Source organism: Oncorhynchus masou, chromosome 1, assembly GCF_036934945.1.
Source record: "Oncorhynchus masou masou isolate Uvic2021 chromosome 1, UVic_Omas_1.1, whole genome shotgun sequence".
Classification (NCBI taxonomy): domain Eukaryota; kingdom Metazoa; phylum Chordata; class Actinopteri; order Salmoniformes; family Salmonidae; genus Oncorhynchus; species Oncorhynchus masou.
The window spans coordinates 57,907,303-57,933,600 of NC_088212.1; the positions used below are offsets into that span (position 1 = coordinate 57,907,303).

Below are 26,298 nucleotides of genomic sequence, written 5' to 3' on the forward strand. Positions count from 1 at the left end.
ATTTAACTATCATTATTACTTTTCTTCAGACATTTTTACAAAAATGGCAATTTGTCTCACTGGGTTGGACCATCAAGCTTTGCTTACATACCACTCTGTATACGCTGCTCTATGCTCTGTCTGAGCACTGGGTTTAGGCCTCAGGGAATCTTTGAGGTCTTTATCTCAGTTGTTGATATCTTTTGAGCTGGTCTTGCAGCCAGGGATTAGGGAGCCGCGAATGGCCTATGAGGACGGTTTGTTTTTACCAGATCCTTGTAAAAAGAAATAATGTTTTACAGGTGTGGTAGCTTTATGGTTTGCAACAAATGAGGGGAAATGTGCAGTCTCAAAAGGCTTTCAATACTTGCACTGCAATGGCTTTATGTGGTTGGGCGTTCAGGATTGGTCGAAACCAGTGTCTCATATGAGCCAATGCTATCATCCAGACAGAACATGTAACATTGCAAGGCTAAATAAAGGCTCAAGAATACAATGAAGATGCAACATAGTCCATTTGATCGCTGTCATGAGTCCACCAAATTAATAGATAGATTAGCTGGCATTTCGTCTTGATAACCTCTGATCGTGAGGAATAAACACTTGTATTACATCACAAGCCCTTGAATTTCATCAGTAATTATTGAGGCTATTTTCCTCAAATTACAAGAGGGTACACTCCAAACTGTGGACTTCTAACCGCTTTTAAAAACATTGTGTGTTTGGGTTAGACTGCTAACCCTAGCCGTATGTCAACCCTTATACCACCTCCAAAATCCCGTATACCACCTCCCATTGAACCCCTCATTGTGTACAAGGAAACTTTGAAAAGAACCAGGCTAACAGACAGTTGAGGTGGACTCCATTCTTATCAGTCAGTCTACAGTAACAATCATCACCTGTGCAGTAGGTCACCTGAGGTAGCTGATAAATATTAATAGGACCTTATACAAATGCAGGGTTATTAAGAAGTGCACTTTTACTGAAAGGATCAATAGAATCAAAACTCACAAGAAAGTCATTACAATAAATACAGTTGTTTAAGTACCATCCTTTATTATTTTTTTCCCCCCAAGCAGATAACAAAAAAACAAAAAAATACAAATCAGCCAATAGAAACAAATATACAGATTGATATCGTCAACATTGCACACCAGTCTGTCCATCACGTTTTGGTCACTATTTATAAGAAGTAAAAAAAATGGCATATTTTTGAATAAAGAAAAAAAAACAATATTGTACAGTAATTTACATGTTCTCTCTATTTATTTATTTATTTATTTAAATTGTGATAGATACTCTCGCACCTGAATTGCACAGCAACTCAAAACAAAGCACAGATAATATACATAAACTACCATTCCTTGTTCTACTGCAGCTCCCTTAAAAATGTCATAAAAGAGGCATTTAAATTGTCTGACCCCATTCAGTCACTGTAAGCCCTGCCTGCATTACACTCATGCAACTGAACACTAATAAAGTTTTGCGTTAATGCAGTTATAGCATTGGTAGTTCCACGCCCCTGCCATTCCAAAGAGCACTTTCCACGTGTATGTAATTCAAAGACAGTGGATTTCTACTGAATATAGTACTTTTAAAATCAGCGGACATACGGAAATGACGATGGGAGAGGGTGCTCTTTGCAGTAGTCGACAACATGGAACGTGGGGCTATAACGCATCTTTAGATTAGCATTTAAAATATCATGTTGGGGAATGCGTCATTTCAAATAGAAAATCAATTATTTGGTGATAACACCTATGGGAAGTGTTTACTTGCGCACACCATAACAGGATAGAGCTCATGACATGAAATAGTGTCTGATAATAATAGCCTTGTATTTTCTGTTCAACGTAAACTATGGGTAAAGGCACTACGCAAAGCTAAGGTGACAATGTGAGATGTTGAAATGGCTTTGTTAATGTACAGAAAATTACACGACAACAGTAAAACTCATTATGGAGCGATGGACATGTCAAAAAATAGCTTGGGATGTGATAGCAAGTCTCTGGGCCAGATTCAAATCTGTATACTGTAGTACAAGCGCACAAAACATACTACTGTAAGGCTGAGGTTATTCAACTCAATTTCAAGAGGTAACTTTGTACTACATGCTCCGTTTTGCCTTTCCTCTGCTGTTGTCAAAATATTTTCTGATGAAACTTAAACACCAAAAAATACTGCTACAATCTGGTAGATCATAGACGATAGATAAGATGCTGTCTATAGTTTCCAAGGCAACTTTCACCAGGATATCAAATGAGGCATGATTATTAATAAATGCATTGCCCCTTAGATAGTGATGTCAAGATTAATCATGAGCAATCTTACTTATTCAACAAGTGTCTCTGACTTTTAGAATGTAAAATGTTTGAGCAACATTTTCCTCTGTACATTCTGGCATGTTTAATTCCAGTGGTAGGTTTGGACATACAGTGCATGCGGAAAGTAATCAGACCCCTTGACTTTTTCCACATTGTGTTACGTTACAGCCTTATTCTAAAACCAATAATATTTTTTTTCTCATAAATCTACACACAATACCCCATAATGACAAAGCAAAAACTTTCTTTTTTATTCTTGCAGATATATAAAATAAAATAAAACTTATTTCCATAAGTATTCAGACCATTTGCTATGAGACTCAAAATTGAGCTCAGGTGCATCCTGTTTCCATTGATCATCCTTGAGATGTTTCTACAACTTGATTGGAGACCAGCTGTGGTAAATTCAATTGATTGGACATAATTTGGAAAGGCGCACACCTGTCTATATAAGGTCCCACAGTGCATGTCAGAGCAAAAACCAAGCCATGGGGTCGAATGAATTGTCCGTAGAGCTCAGAGAAAAGATTGTGTTGAAGCACAATTTTTGCAGCATTCAAGTTCCCCAAGACACAGTGGCTTCCATCATTCTTAAATGGAAGAAGTTTGGAACCACCAAGATTCTTCCTATAGCTGGTCTTGGTCAGGGAGGTGACTAAGAACCCAATGGTCACCCTGACATAGCTCCAGAGTTCCTCTGTGGAGATGGGAGAACTTTCCAGAAGGAGAACTATCTCTGCAGCACTCCACCAATCAGGCCTTTATGGTAGAGTGGCCAGACGGAAGCCACCCCTCAGTAAAAGGCACATGACAGCCCGCTTGGAGTTTTCCAAAAGGCACCAAAGGGACTCAGACCATGAGAAACAAGATTTTCAGTTCTGATGAAACCAAGATTGAACTCTTTGGCCTGAATACCAAGCGTCACGTCTGGAGGAAACCTGGCACCATCCCTACGGTGAAGCATGGTGGTGGCAGCATCATGCTGTGGGGATGTTTTTCAGCAGCAGGGACTAGGAGACTAATCAGGATTGAGGGAAAGATGAATGGAGCAAAGTACAGAGAGATCCTTGATGAAAACCTGCTCCAGAGTGCTCAGGACCTCAGACTGGGGCGAAGGTTCATATTCCAACAGGACAACGATCCTAAGTACACAGCCAAGACATCTCAGGAGTGGCTTGGGACAAGTCTTTGAATGTCCTTGAGTGGCCGAACCAGAGTCAAGACTTGAACCCGATCTAACATCTCTGGAGAGACCTGAAAACAGCTGTGCAGCGACATTCCCTATCCAAAGTGACAGAGCTTGAGAGGATCTGCAGAGAAGAATGGGAGAAACTCCCCAAATACAGGTGTGCCAAGCTTGTAGCGTCATACCCAATAAGACTTGAGGCTGTAATCGCTGCCAAAGGTGCTTCAACAAAGTACTGAGAAAATGGTCTGAATACTTATGTAAATGTGATATTTCAGTATTTTATTTGTAATATATTGGCAAAATGTCTTAACACCTGTTTTTGCTTTGACATTATGAGGTATTGTGTGGAGATTGATGAGGGAAAAATACAGTTTAACCAATTTTAGAATAAGGCCATAACGTAACAAAATGTGGAAAATGTCAAGGGGTCTGAATACTTTGCGAAAGCACTGTATATGTTCATTAGAAATCTGACGTGACCATTTCATAATTGATTCAATATTGTTGACAAGTCTTCATTTTAAATAAAAAAAATAATCTTAACCGACTTACCTGTATAAGTAAAAGAAAAAAGAGAAAAAAGAATACAAAAATAAAATAAAGATGACATTTACAATAATGTATTTTTTGTGTTTGGTGGCACAAATCATCTCTTTGAGGAAAGATCATGCAAGGCCTCCATAAAAGTCTGTCAATCAACAACAACACGCACTGTGCATACTACATAATCAGAATCCCCAATGTTATGAGACTGGAAACGGATTTAGAAAACCTCTGATAAATCTGAATATCCTAATGCTGTTTTAATCTATATTTCCATTGGAAATGGACAAATATATACTGTAAGTTGGGAAAAACACTATTATAATGATTCCACTGTGCACTTTCCAAGATCACAGTGAACTACAGTTGTTTAACTTGGTCCAGATCCTCAAATACATGAAACATACAAAATAGGGCAGGTAGATAAGGCTTCAATTAAAAACCTGATGTTAACATACATCCAAATTATATAAATCCATGTCAGTCTCTGAACAAGAGGATATATTTTACATAACCTGATCAAACTTGCACCTCTTTCAGTATGCAGTATAATCATAAATGCCTCAAATGATGATATCCAATCTTCTCAGCCTCAAGGCTAACATGATATTTCAATTATAGTGAAGTCATCTAAATGGGGGGGGGGCTACTGTCTTCATTATTGAAAAGGAAAATGCTGACAACCAGTGTGACCATGAAACGAAATGGTGCACTTTGAGGCTGTGTGGTGGAGAGTGATGCGGCCGCTGGAGATGGGGGGGGGGGGGGGAGCAGGTGGGTCTAGGCAGGGGTGATGTTGTGGATGTTTGTGTGAGTCTGTGTGTTGTCGTTTGTATGTGGATGTTTTCTATCGTTAAAAATTCAATTTAAAAAAGTTAATTTCTGTGAGAACATATGATTATGTACAAGGCGTAATAACTGATGTAGAACTTCACAGTTAATTTACTTTTCATCATCAAATAAAACATATACAGTGCCTTGCGAAAGTATTCGGCCCCCTTGAACTTTGCGACTTTTTGCCACATTTCAGGCTTCAAACATAAAGATATAAAACTGTATTTTTTTGTGAAGAATCAACAACAAGTGGGACACAATCATGAAGTGGAACGACATTTATTGGATATTTCAAACTTTTTTAACAAATCAAAAACTGAAAAATTGGGCGTGCAAAATTATTCAGCCCCCTTAAGTTAATACTTTGTAGCGCCACCTTTTTCTGCGATTACAGCTGTAAGTCGCTTGAGGTATGTCAGTTTTGCACATCGAGAGACTGACATTTTTTCCCATTCCTCCTTGCAAAACAGCTCGAGCTCAGTGAGGTTGGATGGAGAGCATTTGTGAACAGCAGTTTTCAGTTCTTTCCACAGATTCTCGATTGGATTCAGGTCTGTACTTTGACTTGGCCATTCTAACACCTAGATATGTTTATTTTTGAACCATTCCATTGTAGATTTTGCTTTATGTTTTGGATCATTGTCTTGTTGGAAGACAAATCTCCGTCCCAGTCTCAGGTCTTTTGCAGACTCCATCAGGTTTTCTTCCAGAATGGGTATGGGTATGGTGTGTTCAGGGTGATGAGCTGTGTTGCTTTTACTCCAAACATAACGTTTTGCATTGTTGCCAAAAAGTTCAATTTTGGTTTCATCTGACCAGAGCACCTTCTTCCACATGTTTGGTGTGTCTCCCAGGTGGCTTGTGGCAAACTTTAAACGACACTTTTTATGGATATATTTAAGAAATGGCTTTCTTCTTGCCACTCTTCCATTAAGGCCAGATTTGTGCAATATACAACTGATTGTTGTCCTATGGACAGAGTCTCCCACCTCAGCTGTAGATCTCTGCAGTTCATCCAGAGTGGTCATGGGCCACTTGGCTGCATCTCTGATCAGTCTTCTCCTTGTATGAGCTGAAAGTTTAGAGGGACGGCCAGGTCTTGGTAGATTTGCAGTGGTCTGATACTCCTTCCATTTCAATATTATCACTTGCACAGTGCTCCTTGGGATGTTTAAAGCTTGGGAAATATTTTTGTATCCAAATCCGGCTTTAAACTTCTTCACAACAGTATCTCGGACCTGCCTGGTGTGTTCCTTGTTCTTCACGATGCTCTCTGCGCTTTTAACGGACCTCTGAGACTATCACAGTGCAGGTGCATTTATACGGAGACTTGATTACACACAGGTGGATTGTATTTATCATCATTAGTCATTTAGGTCAACATTAGATCATTCAGAGATCCTCACTGATCTTCTGGCGAGAGTTTGCTGCACTGAAAGTAAAGGGGCTGAATAATTTTGCACGCCCAATTTTTCAGTTTATAATTTGTTAAAAAAGTTTGAAATATCCAATAAATGTCGTTCCACTTCTTGATTGTATCCCACTTGTTGTTGATTCTTCACAAAAAAATACAGTTTTATATCTTTATGTTTGAAGCCTGAAATGTGGCAAAAGGTCGCGAAGTTCAAGGGGGCCGAATACTTTCGCAAGGCACTGTATGTTGTTATCGTCAGTCTGGAATTAGAAACACTAGAGGACTTTCACTGACAACATATTTCCTATCACAGAAACTGATTCAGTGATACATGAAGAAATGTATCTGGCCATAATAGAGAACAGCAATGATTTACAATGAAATGCATCTTTAGTTGGCATGATGGATTGTTTCAAAGGTCAAAACTAGAAACTTTTGACAACAAACAGAATCCAACAAAAATGTACATATGAAATGGTGTACCTTGTTAATGTGTTTACAAGTATGTTTAGCGATTAAATAATTTTTAGAAAACATCCAGAGAAACAATCTGACAAAATACAGTAGATCCACAGTTACTGTGGCTCTACATTAAACTAGTTAGCTAGTTATACAGAAGGTTGGCTTTTGGAATGAGACCAATACCTTCCCCTCATTCTCTACGCAAATGTAACATGAACACCATCACAGGTCTTTATAACTTAAGTTTGATTATAGTTCTGTTTTAAATGACCAGCCATATTTTAACAGAGATTATAACTATGGAAAATAAATAGCAACCTCAAATTGATGGTTATTTTGAAGACAAATTATTATTATTTTTTTAATGTAAAAAACAACAACAAACACCTTGTAAATTTACAACCCAAACCGTCTGAACATTTTTTGAGTTCGCTGAACATAAACGGTAAAAAAAATATTGAGGTGAATAAATACGCCTTTGACTTCTGTAACAACATGAGAGAAGAAATGCTTTGCAGTTCTGGAACAAATACATAGAAAATGCACATTTTATAGTAAGTAATGACCAAACACAAAAATGTTAAATTTATAATATGTACAAATTATATAAACATCAATCTGCTTAAAAATGCTATAAAAATACACCATGACATAATTAAGTACATTAAATACAAACGAATCAGCCAACAAAATAAGAATATCAAGGCAATTGGAGCTGAGGTGCATAAACTGCTTTAACACAGAGCTCCTACGATAAGTGTACAGTACCAAATATCCTTATTAACACTAAGAAATAAAATAAACATTTGCCAAGTGACCATAAGGTAGAACAATATTGATCTATTCAATTCAAATCGTTTGGTGATGAGAAGTGTTACGTAAAAAATTCCCCACTTTCGTGGATCGTTTTATCCCATTACACTGCATTATGGGTGGACAAATCAATCAATCAATCAATCAAAAAAAAAAATCAACAGCAGTACTATAAACAAATAAAACCGTTATCAAAATAATGACATTTTTTGGTAGCCTTAAAGACAGCTGGCCTACGGATCAGAGTGTTAATACCCTTTGGAAATCCACTGAGTCATTGTGATCCGTACGGTTGAATCGCTTGCGCTGCTTTTATAGACACAGAGAGATACAGCTCCATCAGAGAGTATAATAATACAATAAACCAAGGCAGTCACTTACCCAAAGCTCCTGTCCTAAAACCTTGGAGCACAATTCTCTACATAACCATTTCAACATTCAGTCTAGGTGGATTGCAAGTGCAACACAACCTGGGGGGAAAAATGAAACAGAAGAACCATCTCTTCCAGTGCAATAATCAAGTCCACTGGTCACAAGCATCTCACGTGGTGGACCTGACGAATCTCTCATCTGGTAGAACTCCAACCAACTCCCTAGCAGGAGAATACAACACTCGCTCCCTTTTGACTGTCTTCTCTGGTGAGTTTCCTTTTTTAGCTAAAGTAGGTTTGGCACAGGGTTAGGTGATAGGGAAGTGGTGCTGGAGGTCAGGGAGCAGTTACACGGCTGTCTCCTGGTCCTCTCTCTGGATCATCTGGTAGTGCTGCCGGTTCTCCAGGTAGGCTGCCAGCTCTGCATCCTTGGCCTTCTCTGCACGATGCTTTGGTGTGTCACCCTGCAGCACAAGAGAGGCAACTTGCTCAACATGAAAGACTGCAATGAAGAACCCAACTTTAATTAAGGCAGCATCTATTTCTCCCGAGGTCTAAACATTAAGTCGCAGAGTCAAAGATCAGTCTGCAATTATTTTTGAGTTGTAGGAATAATTTGTATTCAGATTTCATCATGGTTTAGATGTAATATTTCCAGTTATCAACAGTGAATATTCACCAAAAGCAAATCTAGAATGTTTCAGACTCAATAAAGGTTTTCTGATTCGTCCAAGAGCTCCTGTACCATTTAAGATTGCACAAAATCAATTATTTCTAAGTGCTTGTTTTTTTAAGAGCAGACCCCAACCAAACTCACAAGAGAGAAATAAGAGAGAAGAGAGAAGAGAACATGGCGAGAGGGTGAGACAAAAAGACAGGAAAAGTAATTGCTGAGATATGCTGACATCTCAAGGCCAAGAGTGAATGTATTGTGAGTGAGAAAGACCGACAGGCAGAAAGGGTGGCAGGATGAAGAGATGACGGAGAGGAAAGAAAGCCAGGCTGAACTGCATCCCAAGGCCACAGGGTGTGAATCAGACTTGCCCCAAATCCTGCAAGATTACATTTTTCATCATTGCTTTTACTCACTGCTAGCTCACTGAGGGCAGAGAGAGAGAGGGGGGGTGTACAGGATGGAGGGAGGTTGCTGAGTTGCTGAATGTCATGGGAATGTTTCATTTTGAGGAGAGCTACAGTACCAGAGTACGTTCAATGCATGATAGAACTGACTGGCCAGGACTACACTCCTCCCTAGGGACACCTCAAGCATTCTGCCAGTTGCTTACAGTATGAGAGACACTACATTGCAGCCACACCACTTGGCAGTGAGATTTTGTATAAGAAAATTCTTCAAGCCTTGACATGAAAATCAAGAAATCTTAAATGTGGTAAAGTCTGAGCCTTCCAGGACCTGAAATCTGAGATAAAAACCATCTGTGGGGTCTTCAGAAGGAGGATGCTTGTGAAATACTGCAGTAGAAAATGTAAGCGTTATGCTCCAACTGCTTTTCCACACACTGAAACAAATGTATCCAGTTGTCTATCTCTGCAGGAGAGGGTAAACACATAAGACATTTTTATGATGGAGCCACTTGGAGGTAAGTACTTTAATGGACTTTGCAGGCATCTGGAAAGTTTGGTTCAGAGGGGACGTGTAGGGCACCACTGTAATGCTCCCTCACCCAGTGTATAATTAGCTTGTCATAAGAAAGACGAGCTAATTTTCCGTCTGGATGATGATTAGGCCATTCTATACCCACCACTTATCCATTTTAGTCATTTAGCAGACGCTCTTATCCAGAGCGACTTACAAGAGCAATTAGGGTTAAGTACATTGCTCAAGGGCACAACGGCAGATTTTTCACCTAGTCGGGTCAGGGACTTGAACCAGCGACCTTTCGGACCCAACGCTCTTAACCGCTAGGCTACCTGCCGCCCTATCCACTGTAGAAAACCCTTCTCAGGGGTAACCAAAGCATCAACTTGGTTTATTTTGGCCAAATAAAGAGTAAAGCAATGAGGGAAGAGGGAGCGTTGCTCTCACCTGTAAGTCGGTCTTCATGAGGGATGCCCCTGCCTCTACCAGGTAGTGACAGATAGTCCTCTGACACAGTGACGCTGCTTTGTGCAACACTGTCTCCCCACTGAGACCGAGAGAGAGAAAGACAGACAGAGTAGATCCAATGAGTGTAACTTTCTATTTAAAAAACGTTAACTAGAAACATCACAGAAAATATGTGTAAAATGAGCATTTCAAAATCCATGTCTTAAACTTACTTTTCTTTTTCTGTTACATCCAGGATATCTGTGGGTGCTGTTTTTTGGGAGGGGGCAGGGGGGGGGGAAGAGAGAGATATTTCATGTCCCTAAACCAATTACAATGCTCTAAGGTACTACTTTTATAAAGTAACAAAAAGCTGGTGCAGGAGGAATTTGACAGAAAACATTTCCCTTTTCAAATATTGGAATGTATCATTCGCTGTTGAGCCAGAAAGACTCCATAAATGTCATCAAGCGTACACAGAGTGAGACGTATCTGCGCTGTGGCTTGTCTTAAACAATGCTCATGACCCTGAAATATATGGCGTTCCACACCTGGAACATAATTCTACTTTTATAAAACACAGAGCCTACCGTGCTGGGTTAACTTCTGACACATAGTTGATATTTGAGGGTCACAGACTCATTTTGGGAAATACCCCCGAATGATTCAGTATTGTGAGGGGGATGTCTTACCCACAGACTTAAATAGAACACATAAATGTGTATTGCCTTGTCCCTACCATTGTCCAAGATGTATTTGACAGTGTCCTTGCTACCAGTGTCCACAGCATAGTGGAGCAGGGTGCATCCTGGGGGGTCCTGCAGTGACAGGTCGGCTCCCAGTTTGTGCAGCTCCTTCAGCTAGGAGAAGAGGGTACATTGTTATGACTGGAGGCGTGGGGAAAGTGACTGCATGTCTAGAGGAATGGGGTAATAGACTGCATTTTTATTCATTGCCGACTAGAGAAATGCTTACCCCGAGGTAAAGTCATGACAGAAGTGATCATCATTCCCTTGTCGACTGTATCAATTAGTGAGCCTACATTCACTATACAGTATGTAGACCTATATGCAGTGAGCAAATCCACTGGCCACTGTGGCTGCCACTCACCTTCAGATGGTCCTTGCTCTTCACACATTCAATCAACACTTCTGGTGATACTGTAAGTAATGAGAAATATGTGTACAGTAAGAAGGTAGCGATACGAGAGGAGGCTATAGATTCAGTAGTCATAACAACAGCAGACCATAATACATGACAGTGTCCTTTGGGGAAAGATCTGAGCAGAGTGCCAGTGTTCATTAATAGTTCTTTACGGGGCACTTGCTCGTTTGGTTTTAGTACTATCTGTACTATATATCTTATGTAAGACTGACAGTCTTGGGAAAGGAACCTCAAACTGAATTGAAGAGCAAAAACATCAATCTATTTACTCAGCTAACATGGGTAGTAATGAGAGCAACATGCAGGTTGCTGCTTTCAGTAGAAACCCAGTATTTAAACACTGGATCATGAAACGTTTTAAATTAAAACAGATAATCACATTAGCGCCTGTTGAGTTCTTGGGTTCAGTCTCAATATGGCAAATCCTTGTTCAAAGCACTAAAATGCCCTTTGTAGATTATTTACCCTAATCCACCCATCTGCATGTTTTCCCGCCAAGGCAGGAAAACAGTCAACTCAAAATTCCCCACAGCATTCTCCCAAATCTCAGTTAGCCAGCTCTGCAAGTCAAACAGTTGCTACCACGACGTCTGTGTCTGAAGATATGCTCTAGAATCCTGCTGTCAGAGCTGAACAACCAGAATTAGAAAGGGGCTGCTACTGGAAATATATATGTATATATATATTTTTTAAAGAAAACAACTCGAGAGATGCCAAGTCAGGTCTTGAGAATATATCCCGACTGGGCTCACGCCAGAATCTTTGAGAGATGGACTTGAACGCTAATGTGTCGTGTGAATTTTAATAACCCTTCCCCGCAGCACTCTAGTTCAAATGCCGTGAAATGCATATCTTAAGTGCCAAGAATTTTTGTGTTTGTTGTTGGGGGGGGGGGTAAAACCCTTTGCATGATGGCAGGTGAACTTGCGGGGGCATGTTCAAGCAGGGCCACAAAGGCTAAGAAGTTTTTAGCCACCTCTTGAATCCAGCTCAAAAAACCACCAGGCTCTAATCGTTCGACATTGGCATTATTCATAGTGAAACTTAATTCTGACAGGAATTAGCTGGCGGTGGATATCAGTTTCTTAAACCTTGATTTTTCAAAACATCAAGCACGAGAGCAAAACAGTTGTGGGCACCGATTGGCCCACATCCACTTGCTGCCAAGTTAACTGCGTCAATTTATAATCACCTAGTGTTAACAATTCAAAGTGTGTTTGTTTTACCTTTGTCTGTATTGCACAGTGAATTCTTCTCCGACCTGGGGGAGATCGAGAACAGGACACAATTAAAGGGATATAAAACAAACAGTTAACTTCTCAGTCTACAAAACAAATGCATGTAAAGCCCATCTCTCTGCACCCCTTGGGTTTTCATAGCAAACATCCATGATAGGAAAAAAACTAAAACAAACCAAATCCACAAAACAAAATGAAATGTCCCAAAAAAAGACTTACTTCGGTTGCATGGATTTGGTGTTGGTTCAGAGGAGAGTTGGTGGGGTTAATTATACAGTCCCTTGATGTGCTCTGTTTTTCCAGGCGTCCCTTGCCTGCCAACTAGCCCAAGGTAAAAGACTCTAACACGTGTGTTTGCAGCCAAAAGAGCTCCCCCTCCCTCCCTCTCCTCCATTCTGTTTCAGCCAAACTCACACACACACACACACACACACACACACACACACACACACACACACACACACACACACACACACACACACACACACACACAGAGCTGTGTCAGTAAGGCAGTGTGAGTGGACGGAGAGGCAGCTCTTAGGCCTCCCTGCTGTCACTCCGGGTTATGTTACTGTCTGATCCTGGCTGGGCTGTCTGTTTGCCGGAAGCCAAATCCCCCACACACTAATCCACTGAGAACTGACACAAGACTGTAACATCAAACGCACACAAGCAGGAACAGTGAAGCCGAGACTGACTGTCTGAGGAGCAGGCCCTGTACTGACCAGACAGATTATTCTACTGACTTCCTGGTCAACCCCACCTCTCTCAGGCTGGCCTAAAGATTGGTTCTTCATCTTTGTTATTAGCACAGAGCAGAAGCGGAAAACAATAATTGGTATGAAAGGTGTGAATATATAAAGAACATTAGAGGGTCAGAGACCATTGATATTGTCAGTGATAATGTTAACAAACATGCCCCCATAAAGAAAATGAGAATGAAAAACAGGTTCAGCCCCTGGTTCGACAGTGATCTTACAGAGTTACATGCACATGCATACTCACGCTGACTGGCTCTCATTCAGGCAAATGAGAAAAAAGTGCACTTAGGCTATCCGGAAGGCCAAAGTTAGTTACTTTAAAGAGCAGTTTTCTCTCTCAGTGGGTCTAACTCCAAGATGTTCTTGAAAACAGTTAAAGACCTGGAGAATAAACCTTCTCCTTCTCAAAGCTGCCCATGCCCCTTAAAGTTGAAGTGGTTGTTACTGACAAGAAACACATGGCTGAGCTTTTTAATCACCACTTCATTAAGTCAGGATTCCTATTTGACTCAGCCATGCCTCCTTGCCCGTCCAACATTTACTCATCTCCCACCGCTTTTAAGCAACAAGCCAAAATGCAATTCCCTCTTTTTCCCCTGTCCCGCTACAAAGTTTCTCCCTACAGGCGGTCACTGAGTCTGAGGTGCTAAAGGAGCTCCTTAAAGTTGACCCCAAAAAAAACATCTGGGTCAGATGGTTTAGACCCTTTCTTCTTTAAGGTTGCTGCCCCTATAATCGCCAAGCCTATCTCTGACCTTTTTAACCTGTCTCTCCTCTCTGGGGTGGTTCCCATTGCTTAGAAGGCAGCCACGGTTTGTCCTTTATTTAAAGGGGGAGATCAAGCTGATCCTAACTGTTACAGGCCTATTTCTAGTTTGCCCTGTTTATCAAAAGTGTTGGAAAAACATGTCAATAATCAACTGACTGGCTTTCTTGATATCTATAGTATTCTCTCTGGTATGCAATCTGGTCTCCGCTCAGGTTATGGATGTGTCATTGCAACCTTAAAAGGTCCTCAATGATGTCATCATTGCCCTTGATTTTAAGCAAGGTTGTGCTGCTATTTTTATTTACTTGGCCAAAGCTTTTGATCATTCCATTATTGTGGGCCGGCTAAGGAGTATTGGTATCTATGAGGGGTCTTTGGTCTAGTTTGCTAACTACCTCTCTCAAAGAGTGCAGTGTATAATGTCAGAACATCTGCTGTCTCCGCCACTGTCTGTCACCAAGGGTGTACCCCGAGGTTCGAACCTAGGCCCCACGCTCTTCTCAATTTACATCAACAACATAGCTTAGGCAGTAGGAAGCTCTCTCATCCATTTATATGCAGATTATACAGTCTTATACTCAGCTGGCCCCTCCCCGGATTTTGTGTTAAACGCTCTACAACAAAGCTTTCTTAGTGTCCAACAAGCTTTCTCTGCCTTGTTCTGAACACCTCCAAAACAAAGGTCATGTGGTTTGGTAAGAAGAATGCTCCTCTCCCCACAGGTGTGATTACTACCTCTGAGGGTTTAGAGCTTGAGGTAGTCACCTTATACAAGTACTTTGGAGTATGGCTAGACAGTACACTGTCCTTCTCTCAGCACATATCAAAGCTGCTGGCGAAGGTTACATCTAGACTTGGTTTCCTTTATTGTAATCACTCCTCTTTCACCCCAGCTGCCAAACAAACCCTGATTCCTATGACCACCCTACCCATGCTAGATTATGGAGACGTAATTTATAGATCGACAGGTAAGGGTGATCTCACGCAGCTAGATGTTCTTTACCATTCGACCATCAGATTTGCCAACAATGCTCCTTATAGGAAACATCACTGCACTCTACACTCCTCTGTAAACTGGTAATCTTTGTATACCCGTCACAAGACCCACTGGTTGATGCTTCTTTATACAACCCTCTTAGGCCTCACTCCCTCCTATCTGAGATATCTATTGCGGCTCTCATCCTCCACATACACCACCCGTTCTGCCAGTCACATTCCGGTAAAGGTCCCCAAAGCACACACCTACCTTGTTCACTCGTCTTTTCAGTGCGCTGCCGCTTAGCGACTGGAACAAGCTGCAACAAACACTCAAACTTGACAGTTTTATCTCAATTTCTTCATTCAAAGACTCCATCATGGACACTCTTCCTGACAGTTGTGGCTGCTTTGCTTGTTGTCTCTACCTTCTTTCCCTTTGTGCTGTTGTCTGTGCCCAATAATGTTTGTACCATATTTTGCGCTGCTACCATGTTGTGTAGCTGCCATGTTGTGTTGCTACCATGTTGTCGTCATGTGTTGCTACTATGCTATGTTGTTGTCTTAGGTCTCTCCTTGTGTAGTGTTGTCTCCCTTGTTGTGATGTGTTTTGTTCTATATTTGTATTTACTTTATTTTTAATCCCATCCCCATTCCTGCAGGAGGCCTTTTGCCTTTTGGTAGGCTGTCATTGTAAATAATAATTTGTTCTTAACTGACTTGCCTAGTTAAATAAAGATAAAATAAATAAAATAAATTGTATTCATTGAGAATAAAAAGCCCTGCCTAAATAGATACTATAATGGTCATGAAGATGTTGTACCACTTGCTCTGAGTGGCCATCTACCAGGATTAATGGCTAAACAAGCATTTAGTAAAACCATATCGATATTAAAAGATTAAGAGATTTTGGTGAATAAATAACGCATTATTACAATCTTACAAAACAAACCCCATCTTGATTTTCAGGTGGAATACTGCTGTATTGGTACTAGTTTGATTTGGGAAAATGGTAGTGAATTAGAAGGAAAATCTTCATCAGACAGATACTCCGCCTGAACCATCTGAAACCTCCTGTTCCAGGAAAGCTGCCCTCGTGTAGGTTTTCATCCCAAACCCAGTTGTAACTAACCTGATTCAGGTGACCAACCAGCTAATTATTAGAATCAGGTGCGTTAGATTAGGGTTGGAGTGAAAACCTACAGGACAGTAGCTCACCAGGAACAGAGTTGGAGAGACCTGGTCTAATCTGTTGGAAACCTTGATCAGCACAATCGCCTGGACTTTGAAAACAATACAATTAGACGCAACAGAGCAGATGCGTGCTGTGCAAAGCAACACATTCTGATCATGGTAAATCTTAGTAGAAAATAAACCCTGTAACAAGTCTTTCCCCGAGGTCTGGGAGTCCTATATTGTCTGTGGGTCACTAATGGGCCTGCTTTCCCCTGTTAGAGGTAATTAAACCACACAGAGCCCACAGTCTCTCTCATCAGCCCAGGAGTCTCTCACAACTACCCAGTCTGTCTCCAGCCACCCCTCACTACAGTCTCACTCCCGAGATAAAACTTTGATCAAAGACGTTGAGTGTCTTGTCAAAGTTCCATATTTAAAATTCTTGACAAAAGGCGGCTGGCTTCGTGTCAGCTGTTTTCTAGCACAAGACATTGGTAGGGCTGGGAATTTTCCCCCATCACTAGTCTTTAGGCTGGTGGTTGACTGTGGAGGAGGCAGACGCTAGCAAGAAAAAGTGGTAGCTATGGGTCCAGTTTTCATAAACTGAGGGGATCATAGAGTAAGCTCCTCATGAAGACAACAGCTACTGGGCCACATTCGATGAAAGAGAGAGCGCCAGCCATGTGGTATTTATAGTTGAAGTTGGAAGGTTACATACACTTAGGTTGGGGTCATTAAAACTCATTTTTCAAACACTCCACAAATTTCCTGTTAACAAACTATGGTTTTGGGAAGTCGTTTAGGACATCTACTTTGTGCATTACACAAGTAATTTTTCCAACAATTGTTTACAGACAGATTATTTCACTTATAATTCACTGTATCACAATTCTAGTGGGTCAGAAGTTTACAAACACTAAGTTGACTGTGCCTTTAAACAGCTTGTAAAATTCCAGAAAATTATGTCATGGCTTTAGAAGCTTCTGATGGGCTAATTGACATAATTTGAGTCAATTAGAGGTGTAACTGTGGATGTATTTCAAGGCCTACCTTCAAACTCATTGCCTCTTTGCTTGACATCATGGGAAAATCAAACAAAATCAGCCAAGACCCCAGAAAAAAAATTGTAGACCTCCACAAGTCTGGTTCATCTTTGGGAGCAATTTCCAAACGCCTGAAGGTACTACGTTCATCCATACAAACAATAGTGCACAAGTATTAACACCATGGGACCACGCAGCCGTCATACCGCTCAGGAAGTTCTGTCTCCTAGAGATGAACGTACTTTGGTGTGAAAAGTGCAAATCAATCCCAGAACAGCAACGGACCTTGTGAAGATGCTGGAGGAAACAGGTACTAAAGTATCTGTATCCACAGTAAAACAAGTCCTATATCGACATAACCTGAAAGGCTGCTCAGCAAGGGAGAAGCCACTGCTCCAAAACCGCCATAAAAAAGCCAGACTACGGTTTGCAAGGGGACAAAGATCATACTTTTTGGAGAAATGTCCTCCGGTCTGATGAAACAAAAATAGAACTGTTTAGACATAATGACTATCGTTATGTTTGGAGGAAAAAGGGGGAGGCTTGCAAGCTGAAGAACGCCATCCCAAACGTGAAGCACAGGGGTGGCAGCACATGTTGAGGGGGTGCTTTGCTGCAGGAGGGACTGGTGCACTTCACAAAGTAGATGCCATTATGAGGGAGGAAAATTATGTGGATATATTGAAGCAACATCTCAAGACATCAGTCAACAAGTTGAAGCTTAGTCACAAATGGGTCTTCCAAATGGACAATGACCCCAAGCATACTTCCAAAGTTGTGGCAAAATGGCGTAAGGACAACAAAGTTAAGGTATTGGAGTGGCCATCACAAAGCCCTGACCTCAATCCCATAGAACATTTGTGGGCAGAACTGAAAAAGTGTGTGCGAGCAAGGAGGCCTTACAAACCTGACTCAGTTACACCAGCTCTGTCAGGAGGAATGGGCCACAATTCACCCAACTTATTGTGGGAAGCTTGTGGAAGGCTACCCTAAACATTGGACCCAAGTTAAACAATTTAAAGGCAATGCTACAAAATACTAATTGAGTGTATGTAAACTTCTGACCCACTGGGAATGTGATGAAAGAAATAAAAGCTGAAATAAATCATTCTCTCTACTATTATTCTGACATTTCACATTCTTAAAATAAAGTGGTGATCCTGATTGACCTAAGACAGGGAATTTTTACTCTGATTAAATGTCAGGAATTATGAAAAACTGAGTTGAAATGTATTTGGCTAAGGTGTATGTAAACTTCCGACTTCAACTGTATATGTAGGCCGTGTATTGTGTGTGATACAGTTCCCGAAAAAGAACCATGCAAGTAAGATATATCTTAAGAGGAAAGTGTGCTTTGATTTACTAAAGCTGTTCAGTTTCACCCACACTTCATGAAAATGTAATGAGTACTCCAGTCTTACATTACATCAAACTGCATTATCAGTTCATTTACAGTTCCTGTGACAAACAGAACACTCTCAGGGTTGAAAAAAATAATATATGTTGGTATGGAAACAAGAGAAGCAGACTAAAGTTAAGAAAAAGTGATCACAATCGGGCAAAGCATATGTTCAAGCCCTGGGATCCTGGCAGCAATTTCCTTTGAGAGTGGGAACAAAATATGCAGCTAAGATGTGTTGGGCAACATCAAGCCCCAAACCACTGGCCTAACCTCTGTCGCTAATGGATTGTCAATGTGAGGGAGATCCAGGGCAGATTACACACAGTTTACGCAAATATCTGCTTCACCTCATAATTAGAGGAGCCTAGCCTCTACAGTCCAGACACACACATCTCCACCAACCAGACAGTTGTTCTCCAATCACAGGGAGAAGGACTTCAGAGTCTTTTATGTGTGCCCTTCTACAGTAGAACTAATGCCTAGGCATTAGCTCTGGGAATAAACATCAGTCTTCAGGTCTCAGGCAAGGTTACTCATTATGTGATCTCACCCCCTCCCCCTTTCCTCCTCCACCTCTCCACAATGACCCGTGCAGCTGATAGATATCAACTGATCTGCGTCATAGAATCAAGGTTGCCTGCATGACTATAGACAATGTTAATCAATTGAGCTAAAGCAACAGGATTGCCCTTAAAGTCACAAGCTGCAAGATCCACTGCTGTTGAATGGTCATTTCAATGAATTATATTCTGTTCCAAGCAAAGTGGCAGGGCTGCAGCTCGGCAGAAAAACAGACTCCAGAATGTGGTTTTAAAAATGGGGATAATCTTTTCTTATTAGGAAGTGAAAAGCAAGCCTGCTGGATGCTTAGAAGCCAAAGCTGGTAACAATTTGTCATCCCGGAGATCGTTAATGCAAACAGTCTGTACATTCCTGTGTAAGTGCGAAAAGACGGTCTGTCTCAGAATAAGGTAAACTAGGCAATTACCTGGTGGTTCGGTTCAGCACATAGATCTTTCGAAACACAAACAATGGTATGGGGTGCCATCTTTTCTTACCATCGTTAATTTAACAACGTTTCAGAATGTTTGATGCATGCTGGACTGTGAGCTCTGGTATATCAGAGCTCCCTACAGTATTTATTGAGATGGTAAATACAAGGTTTCCATCATACTGTACACATGTATTGATTGTGATGCCCTGAGAAGCTTACATTTTAAGAGTTTGAGCCCATGTACGTGGAGCTGCTGTCCAAATCAACATGATTACATTTTAGAGTTTGAGCCCATCTACGTGGAGCTGCTGTCCAAATCAACATGATTACATTTTAGAGTTTGAGCCCATCTACGTGGAGCTGCTGTCCAAATCATCATGATTACATTTTAGAGTTTGAGACCATCTACGTGGTGCTGCAGTCCAAATCAACATGATTACATTTTAGAGTTTGAGCCCATCTACGTGGAGCTGCTGTCCAAATCACATTACATCTTCTGTCATTAACGTCTACTATCTATGCAGTCAAAACACACTCTGCAAATAACAACCTCCTTTTATAGTAGGAACATGCATTACACACAGATGAGCGCTAATCATTACCAAATACAGTGAATAAAGAACATAAAATGTGACATCTTATAACGCCACCTTAGTGGATGTTACATGTTCATTTAAGCGGATTTGTTGAACCAAACCTCAGAGGAAAAGCTGACAGTGATTTCCTTTCTATCAAGGCTCAAATAACTTCTCTTCAAAGACTAGCTGATTACTGTCTAATTACCCATTCAATATAAAAACAAATCCCTTGCTAGCATCCTAAGCATTTTACCCGGACATCAAGAAAAAAGAAAAGCTCCAAATCTCAAATGAATTACGACATTGGAAATAATTATAATTGCACGACAGGGAAGCATTACACAGGGAAAAATCTGGCAAGGAAAAAACTACAAAATACATGAATCAGTCTGTTTGGCAGATCACTGAAGTGACAAGCAAAACTTAAATTCGGAGTAATTTCATGTGGCTCCTGTTTGGAGAGGCTTTGCGGTGCTGCACACATGACAGCGTTCAGAAGATGCAACTTCTCATTAGTCATCTCAGTGGACATGGAGAGGATCCATCATGCAAATTTGCCTCCAGACGAGACTCAATCAACAGTGAATTAGCGTCGCTGACAAACAAGAGTGGCAGAAACAATGACACATAATTCATTGTAAAATCAAATGTGAGGATGTGCCAAATATGAATACTCTAAGGTAGTCTCTCTCACGCTCTCTCAGCCGTCCAAATGGAGCTATTTGTATGTAAAAGATGGGATGGGGCACGGTGACAGCGAGCGGGAGCACATGGGCCTGTTTGTGCCATATGGTTCCATCAGCAGCTGAATGCCATCCCACATTCTCATAAGCATCCTGCCAAGCTGGGAGGTGAATATGATACTATTGTAAGGACAATGTTACCATGACACAACATTTAAAAAAAATATCCCTTCGAAATTCAGTTTCAAAGATCTGATTCTCTCTCTTCACTGGGATGCTACTGGACAACATGCCACGTCTGGCACATTGCGTGGAGGTGTGTGCTACTTTGTCGACTCCAGACCAAGGAACTAGTAAGCAGAAACTTTGCTAGGTAAACACATTCTTGTGTGACAGAGAGTGCAAAGGGCAGAATTGAGAAAGTGACTTGGTGAAGAGAAAGAAAGTGAATGTGTTGAAAGGGGGCTTTGATCTCACCTCGATGTTGGGTTGATCTCAGCTGCAGTAGTGTTAGACCGATGGATACATCCGGCCCTTTACGGCAACAGCAAACAAATGGACGGACCCAAAAAAAACAACAACAACAGATGAGCACATTTATGATAAATCATAAATGTGTAAACATGCAAGATAAACAATAGAAACAGAAACAACTGGAAAGCTTCTACAAACAAAACCTCATAACCCGAGAGCGGGTTATTGACATTGAGATGGTATGGTTGAGTTTGAAGTTCATCAGCTGTAAAAAAATAAATATTTTTTTTAAATGTTGAAAATACGACTTGCAGTACGCAAAACTTACAGTGAAGTGCACTTTCACTCAAAGGAATAGCAGTGCTTCACCCCTTGCGACTGTATTGCATTTTCACAGCCCACTGCAGCCCCGGCAGGCACAAAGACCATGACGGAGCTATAGGTACAGCAATGGAGCGCAGCTAGCCAAACCTGTTTTATTTTAAGTTATTTTCTAATTTAACCTTCATTGTGCCATGGCAAAATGGCCTCCAGTGCCTGTATTGTATGTGGTGGTGAGCGGCCGTGGAGCCTCACAGTCCCTGTTATTGGTGTGGCCACAATATCAAAGAGCAGCCTAACGTCTTTATATTTCATGGCAGATTCGATTTGGAAGGGCGAGTCTGTGGCGGATGCTGTTATACTCGGTGTCATTTCCCCTCCTCTCTGGCTCCAATATAGGGAGGTAACATAAACAAAGCACAATCAGCACTAACAACAAGCACTACAAACCATTCTAACCATTCTCAGTTCAAACACGTAATAAGAACGAATGAAAGCAAAAATAATGAAAGCAAAAATAAAAAATATGTTGTTTTGATGCATTTGCCCATGAAAACACACACACACACACAAAAAACAGCATTTCACTGCTTGTCACTGCTTGTCAGTTGCATCTCAGTTTCATGAGACAAAAGGAAGTGAACCATAACACTTTTCTGAAATGACGGACCATGACAAATACGTACAACTCGACCGTGAAGAATGCATTTCCCTTGCAAAAACTTGAATGGAACGGTGCTTTATTGACCCAGTGACACTGCAGACTATTTCATGGAACAATTCCTGGCCAAAGTAGATTTGTACACCTGCAAGGAGCCATACTCTTAACAGTGTCACAGACAAGACCCTTTCCTAATGTCAGACCCCTTTCCTACTCAGTCCGGGCGAGCCGGTTCTGTCCGATAATAAGTGTTGGCTAAATCTCCCCCAGCCTCAATCTACTCCTGAGCATATCTCACCCTGCCAGGGATATGGCCAAGGCTTAAAACAGTCTGGCACTGCCGGACCTACACACAGTGGGAGTTAAAAACTGTGTTTAAAGCCCTCTTACAATAGCACAGTGTGAGGCTAGTATGGCTGACTGCATTGTATGTTTAAGTAGCATCAAAGATCGAAGTGTGTTACAACAACAAAATCAAAGCTGTAATATGTGATTTGGGAGATTGGCGGGTTGCCTCAGTCCGGGCACCACCCCTGCATTTTAGCCTCTCTCCTCACCTGGTGAGGGCAGGCTTACTGGACCTGAGAGAGTCGTTATGTGCCAGTGCCTCCACCACCGAGCTGTCGCTGGATATTCGCTTCCTCTGAGTGGTCTTCTGAAGCTCCATGATCCTGAGAGAGAGAGAGAGAGAGAGAGAGAGAGAGAGAAGGGGGAGAGAGAGAGAAATAGAGAGAGAGAGAGCGAGAGAGACACAGTATGTGTTAGAAATTATGAGGTTTGAGATGGCCTAGAAGGTATCACACGTTGTATACATTACAGAAAGAAAGTAGTGAGTACTGTATCTATTCCCGCCGGGTCCTGAAATGGAGGTAAACATTTAAGCCTTTTCTTGTCATTATAATAAAGCAAGTTTACATCAGAGGTGGGCACTGTATATATAAAGAATAAAGTGTGTTTACATTGCTGGGGGGGGGGGGATCTAGTGCAAGTACAAAAAGCCACACACACTTGGAAGATAGAAACCAGAACATTTCAACCATTGGGAGCAGAGTGCATAAAGCAAGAGAGAGAACTTGTGTATATGAGACAGAATTATAGAATGATGGGGGTCTAAAGAACAAATAAGAAGGTTCGCGATGGAAGATAGGAGAAATCTTAAAATGGTAAAAAGTTGCAGTTAAAAGACACTAATATTCAATATAAATGTTCCTGTCATCCAGCACCTACAGTACTCGCTTTGAAGCTTGTTTTCCTCCAATAAAGGCAAAAGAGAGTGTAAAAATGATAAAATGGTGTTAAATTGTTAATACAACCAATAATAGATAACAACAACATTCTACTTTGATTGAATGTCTTTTTATATTCCATTCGAACTGAGGAGCTGCAACAAAAGAGCAGAAGTGCTGTGTGGATCATTATTTAAACGCTTGGGGTCTTGTTGTGGAGCGTAATGATCCGAATCATGCTGTGGTGCTGGGTCTGTCTGTCTACCACCGACCCGCTCCATCTCTCCCACATTCGTCACATTAGTATGTCTGACTTCCAACCAGGACCAGAGGCAAGTGGAACAAAGAGCATACACCCGGCATACAGGAAACGTGTCTGCAATGCTAAAAGAACATGCAAAATCTTTTGGAATATAGGAGTAGGGATGTTGTTTAGATCAATTAGGGAAAGTAGTGATGCTTTTGCAGGGGGAAAAGTTGAAGGGCAGGACTTGAACCAGGGAAGCGCGGAGCCTAGAAAATGTAGAGATTCTCAGGAGTGAACAGTCTGCACGTGTGTCCTAACCGAGATGTGCACAGCTGCATACACATTGTCTGTTCAAATCGGATTGGTGATTTATGAAATATTGATCATATGAGAAACAAAGATGATGAAAGCCTCTGACATCCCATTAATAAGACTGTTTTCCAAAGATCCCAAGCTGATATCTTTAACTAATAAAGAAATCTACAGCAGGACCACTTTGTATTTCCAGGACTACGGAAGTACCAAAACAAAGCCTTACAAAACCGCAGCTATTCACTGTGACAGAGGAAGAGCACTGAACACAGGAAACAACGATATTATTCGAGAGCATCATGACTCGTGAATGTGTGTTTATTGATCTAACTGCTCTTACTATAGATCTGACCCTGACATAGACCTCACCGATCCCCCAAACCCTAAACCTAACCTAGGCTAACCCCCATGCTCAGCCCGGCCACTTCCCCATGTCCCGTTTAGAGCCCAACCCACTCTCTGGCTGCCTGCTCATGGAGATAAAAACATTATTGAAAAGAGTTAAACAGCTACGACACAAAAAAACAACAACCCCACAGACATCTTTATGGAGACAAATCCTGCTTTGACAAGAGCGTCAAACGCAAAATGGATAATCAGATTGGGATTGAGCAACTCCCACCCTCAATCTCAGTTGTGATGTTCGATTGTGGGTTTGTGTGATTTTGAAATAGAATCTTGATTCTAAGGAAGGTGGGAGTGAAACATAAGCAGTGAGGCAGATTGGTACTGTATTCATTCCCATTTAAGATGGAACGCTGCGTTTTTTGCTCATCACCTCCCACATTCATCCTCCTCCACCTATTCCAACCCACACAATCAAATTTGCATTTGAAAAAAATTTTTTTGGGCCCTGACAACACACACATGGCTGCAGAAGTATCTATTTTCAAAATATCCAAGTGTTATATGTTTGAGGAAAATAAAGCAACACAGTACACACTTTGTTGTTGAACTGCGTTCTGCCGGTGTAAACTGTAATTTTCCATGAGCTTGAACGTGTTCCACCCAAAAAGATCTTGGACTTAGTGTATTGATCAGTCTAGAGGCATATATCAAGAACACAGAAATCCCTGCTACATCCAAGTAAAATGCAAAGGAACCTTGTATGGCTATACGGGGAGACACGTCCATGGGCAGGTAAACAATCTTTGGGAGGACAGGGTAAGTTAAGAAGGAGGAGGAAAGGAGAGGTGAACAGGAAGGAAGGACAGATCAATACCTCTTCCCGACAGGAAAGGGGAAGCCGGAGTGAGAGGAGAAGAAGTAGGATGTCTTGTGTCTGACGGCCATGACCTCGCTGCCTGAGTGTGGGCCGGTGGGACAGACGGTAAGAGGAAAGGGTACAGAGAGGAAGAGGAGTGGATGAAGGAAAGTAGGGCAGATGGGAGGATGGAGAGAGAACAGGAACAATTCCGGAATGTTTTACTTTAATAATATGCCCCCCCCCACAAAAAAAACTTTTTTTTAATACATTTAAACTGATCTGTGATTAGGGAAAGGAGGACAAAGAAGCCGAGGATCTTCAGAGCCAGAAGCAGGAATAGTTAAAAAATGGTACAAGATCAGTTCAGCAAATTAATTGGTTCTGAGAAAAATGATGTTTATGCTAGTATGCAAATAATGTAACAGTTAGGATGCGCATCGTCTTAAATTTCCTTTGATGATATGATACATAACCAAGAGACTAAGGTGGCATTCATCTATGACAAATTACATTCAACACAGTGCTACTTCCAAACATCACTGTCCAGGTTTTCCTGTTTAAAGTATTGTAACTATTACTGCAGGACCTGAAGAAGCCCCCAAAACCCCTGGACCAAGCCCCCCCCCACCCCCCACTGCATATCTAAACACATCAACCACAGCCCGTCTTTCGAGACTACAGGGATCCTTTTATTAGGAATTCTATTTCAAGCCCCAGCCAGCAGCATGAGAGAACATGGCAAAAATAACGTGGCCTCTGCTTTGAAAGCATCAAAAGACAGTCTGTCGAAGACGTGCCAATAGACCACAGGGCAAGAAGAGAGGGAGAGAGAGGCTACAATCCCACATGCCCTCAGAGATAGTCCCACTATGTTTGGTTTGGAGGGGGGGGGGACGTGTGGGCCTGGTGAGGATCTGCCTCTGTCATGTTTGAACTCCATGAACCCACACCTCCTCTTCATCAAACTCTCCTTAAATCCCTAAATGGATGGTGGACAGGGGTCCGAGCTAAAGTGTAGAGAAGAGAGACTTCCACTAAGGTGAAGTTAACTGTAGAACAGAACTCCACAGAAAAACCCTCTACTGTACAATTAG

General features: G+C 41.4%; 1 protein-coding gene across 10 annotated transcripts in view; it reads right to left on the reverse strand.

Annotated features, from left to right (window-relative positions):
* Positions 1 to 8,069: 8,069 nt before the first annotated feature.
* Positions 8,070 to 26,298, reverse strand: part of LOC135546911 (diacylglycerol kinase zeta-like) — a 117,954-nt gene continuing 99,725 nt past the window's right edge. For all 10 annotated transcript variants that reach the window (XM_064975512.1, XM_064975494.1, XM_064975500.1 and 7 more), the window contains 8 exons: positions 22,770 to 22,883; positions 21,234 to 21,290; positions 12,364 to 12,398; positions 11,084 to 11,133; positions 10,713 to 10,833; positions 10,207 to 10,243; positions 9,974 to 10,073; positions 8,070 to 8,393 (listed from right to left, as the gene is read on the reverse strand). In XM_064975512.1, the coding sequence (XP_064831584.1) occupies positions 8,277 to 8,393; positions 9,974 to 10,073; positions 10,207 to 10,243; positions 10,713 to 10,833; positions 11,084 to 11,133; positions 12,364 to 12,398; positions 21,234 to 21,290; positions 22,770 to 22,883 (631 nt within the window). In that variant the 3' untranslated portion in view covers positions 8,070 to 8,276. The remainder of the gene's footprint in view (positions 8,394 to 9,973; positions 10,074 to 10,206; positions 10,244 to 10,712; positions 10,834 to 11,083; positions 11,134 to 12,363; positions 12,399 to 21,233; positions 21,291 to 22,769; positions 22,884 to 26,298) is intronic.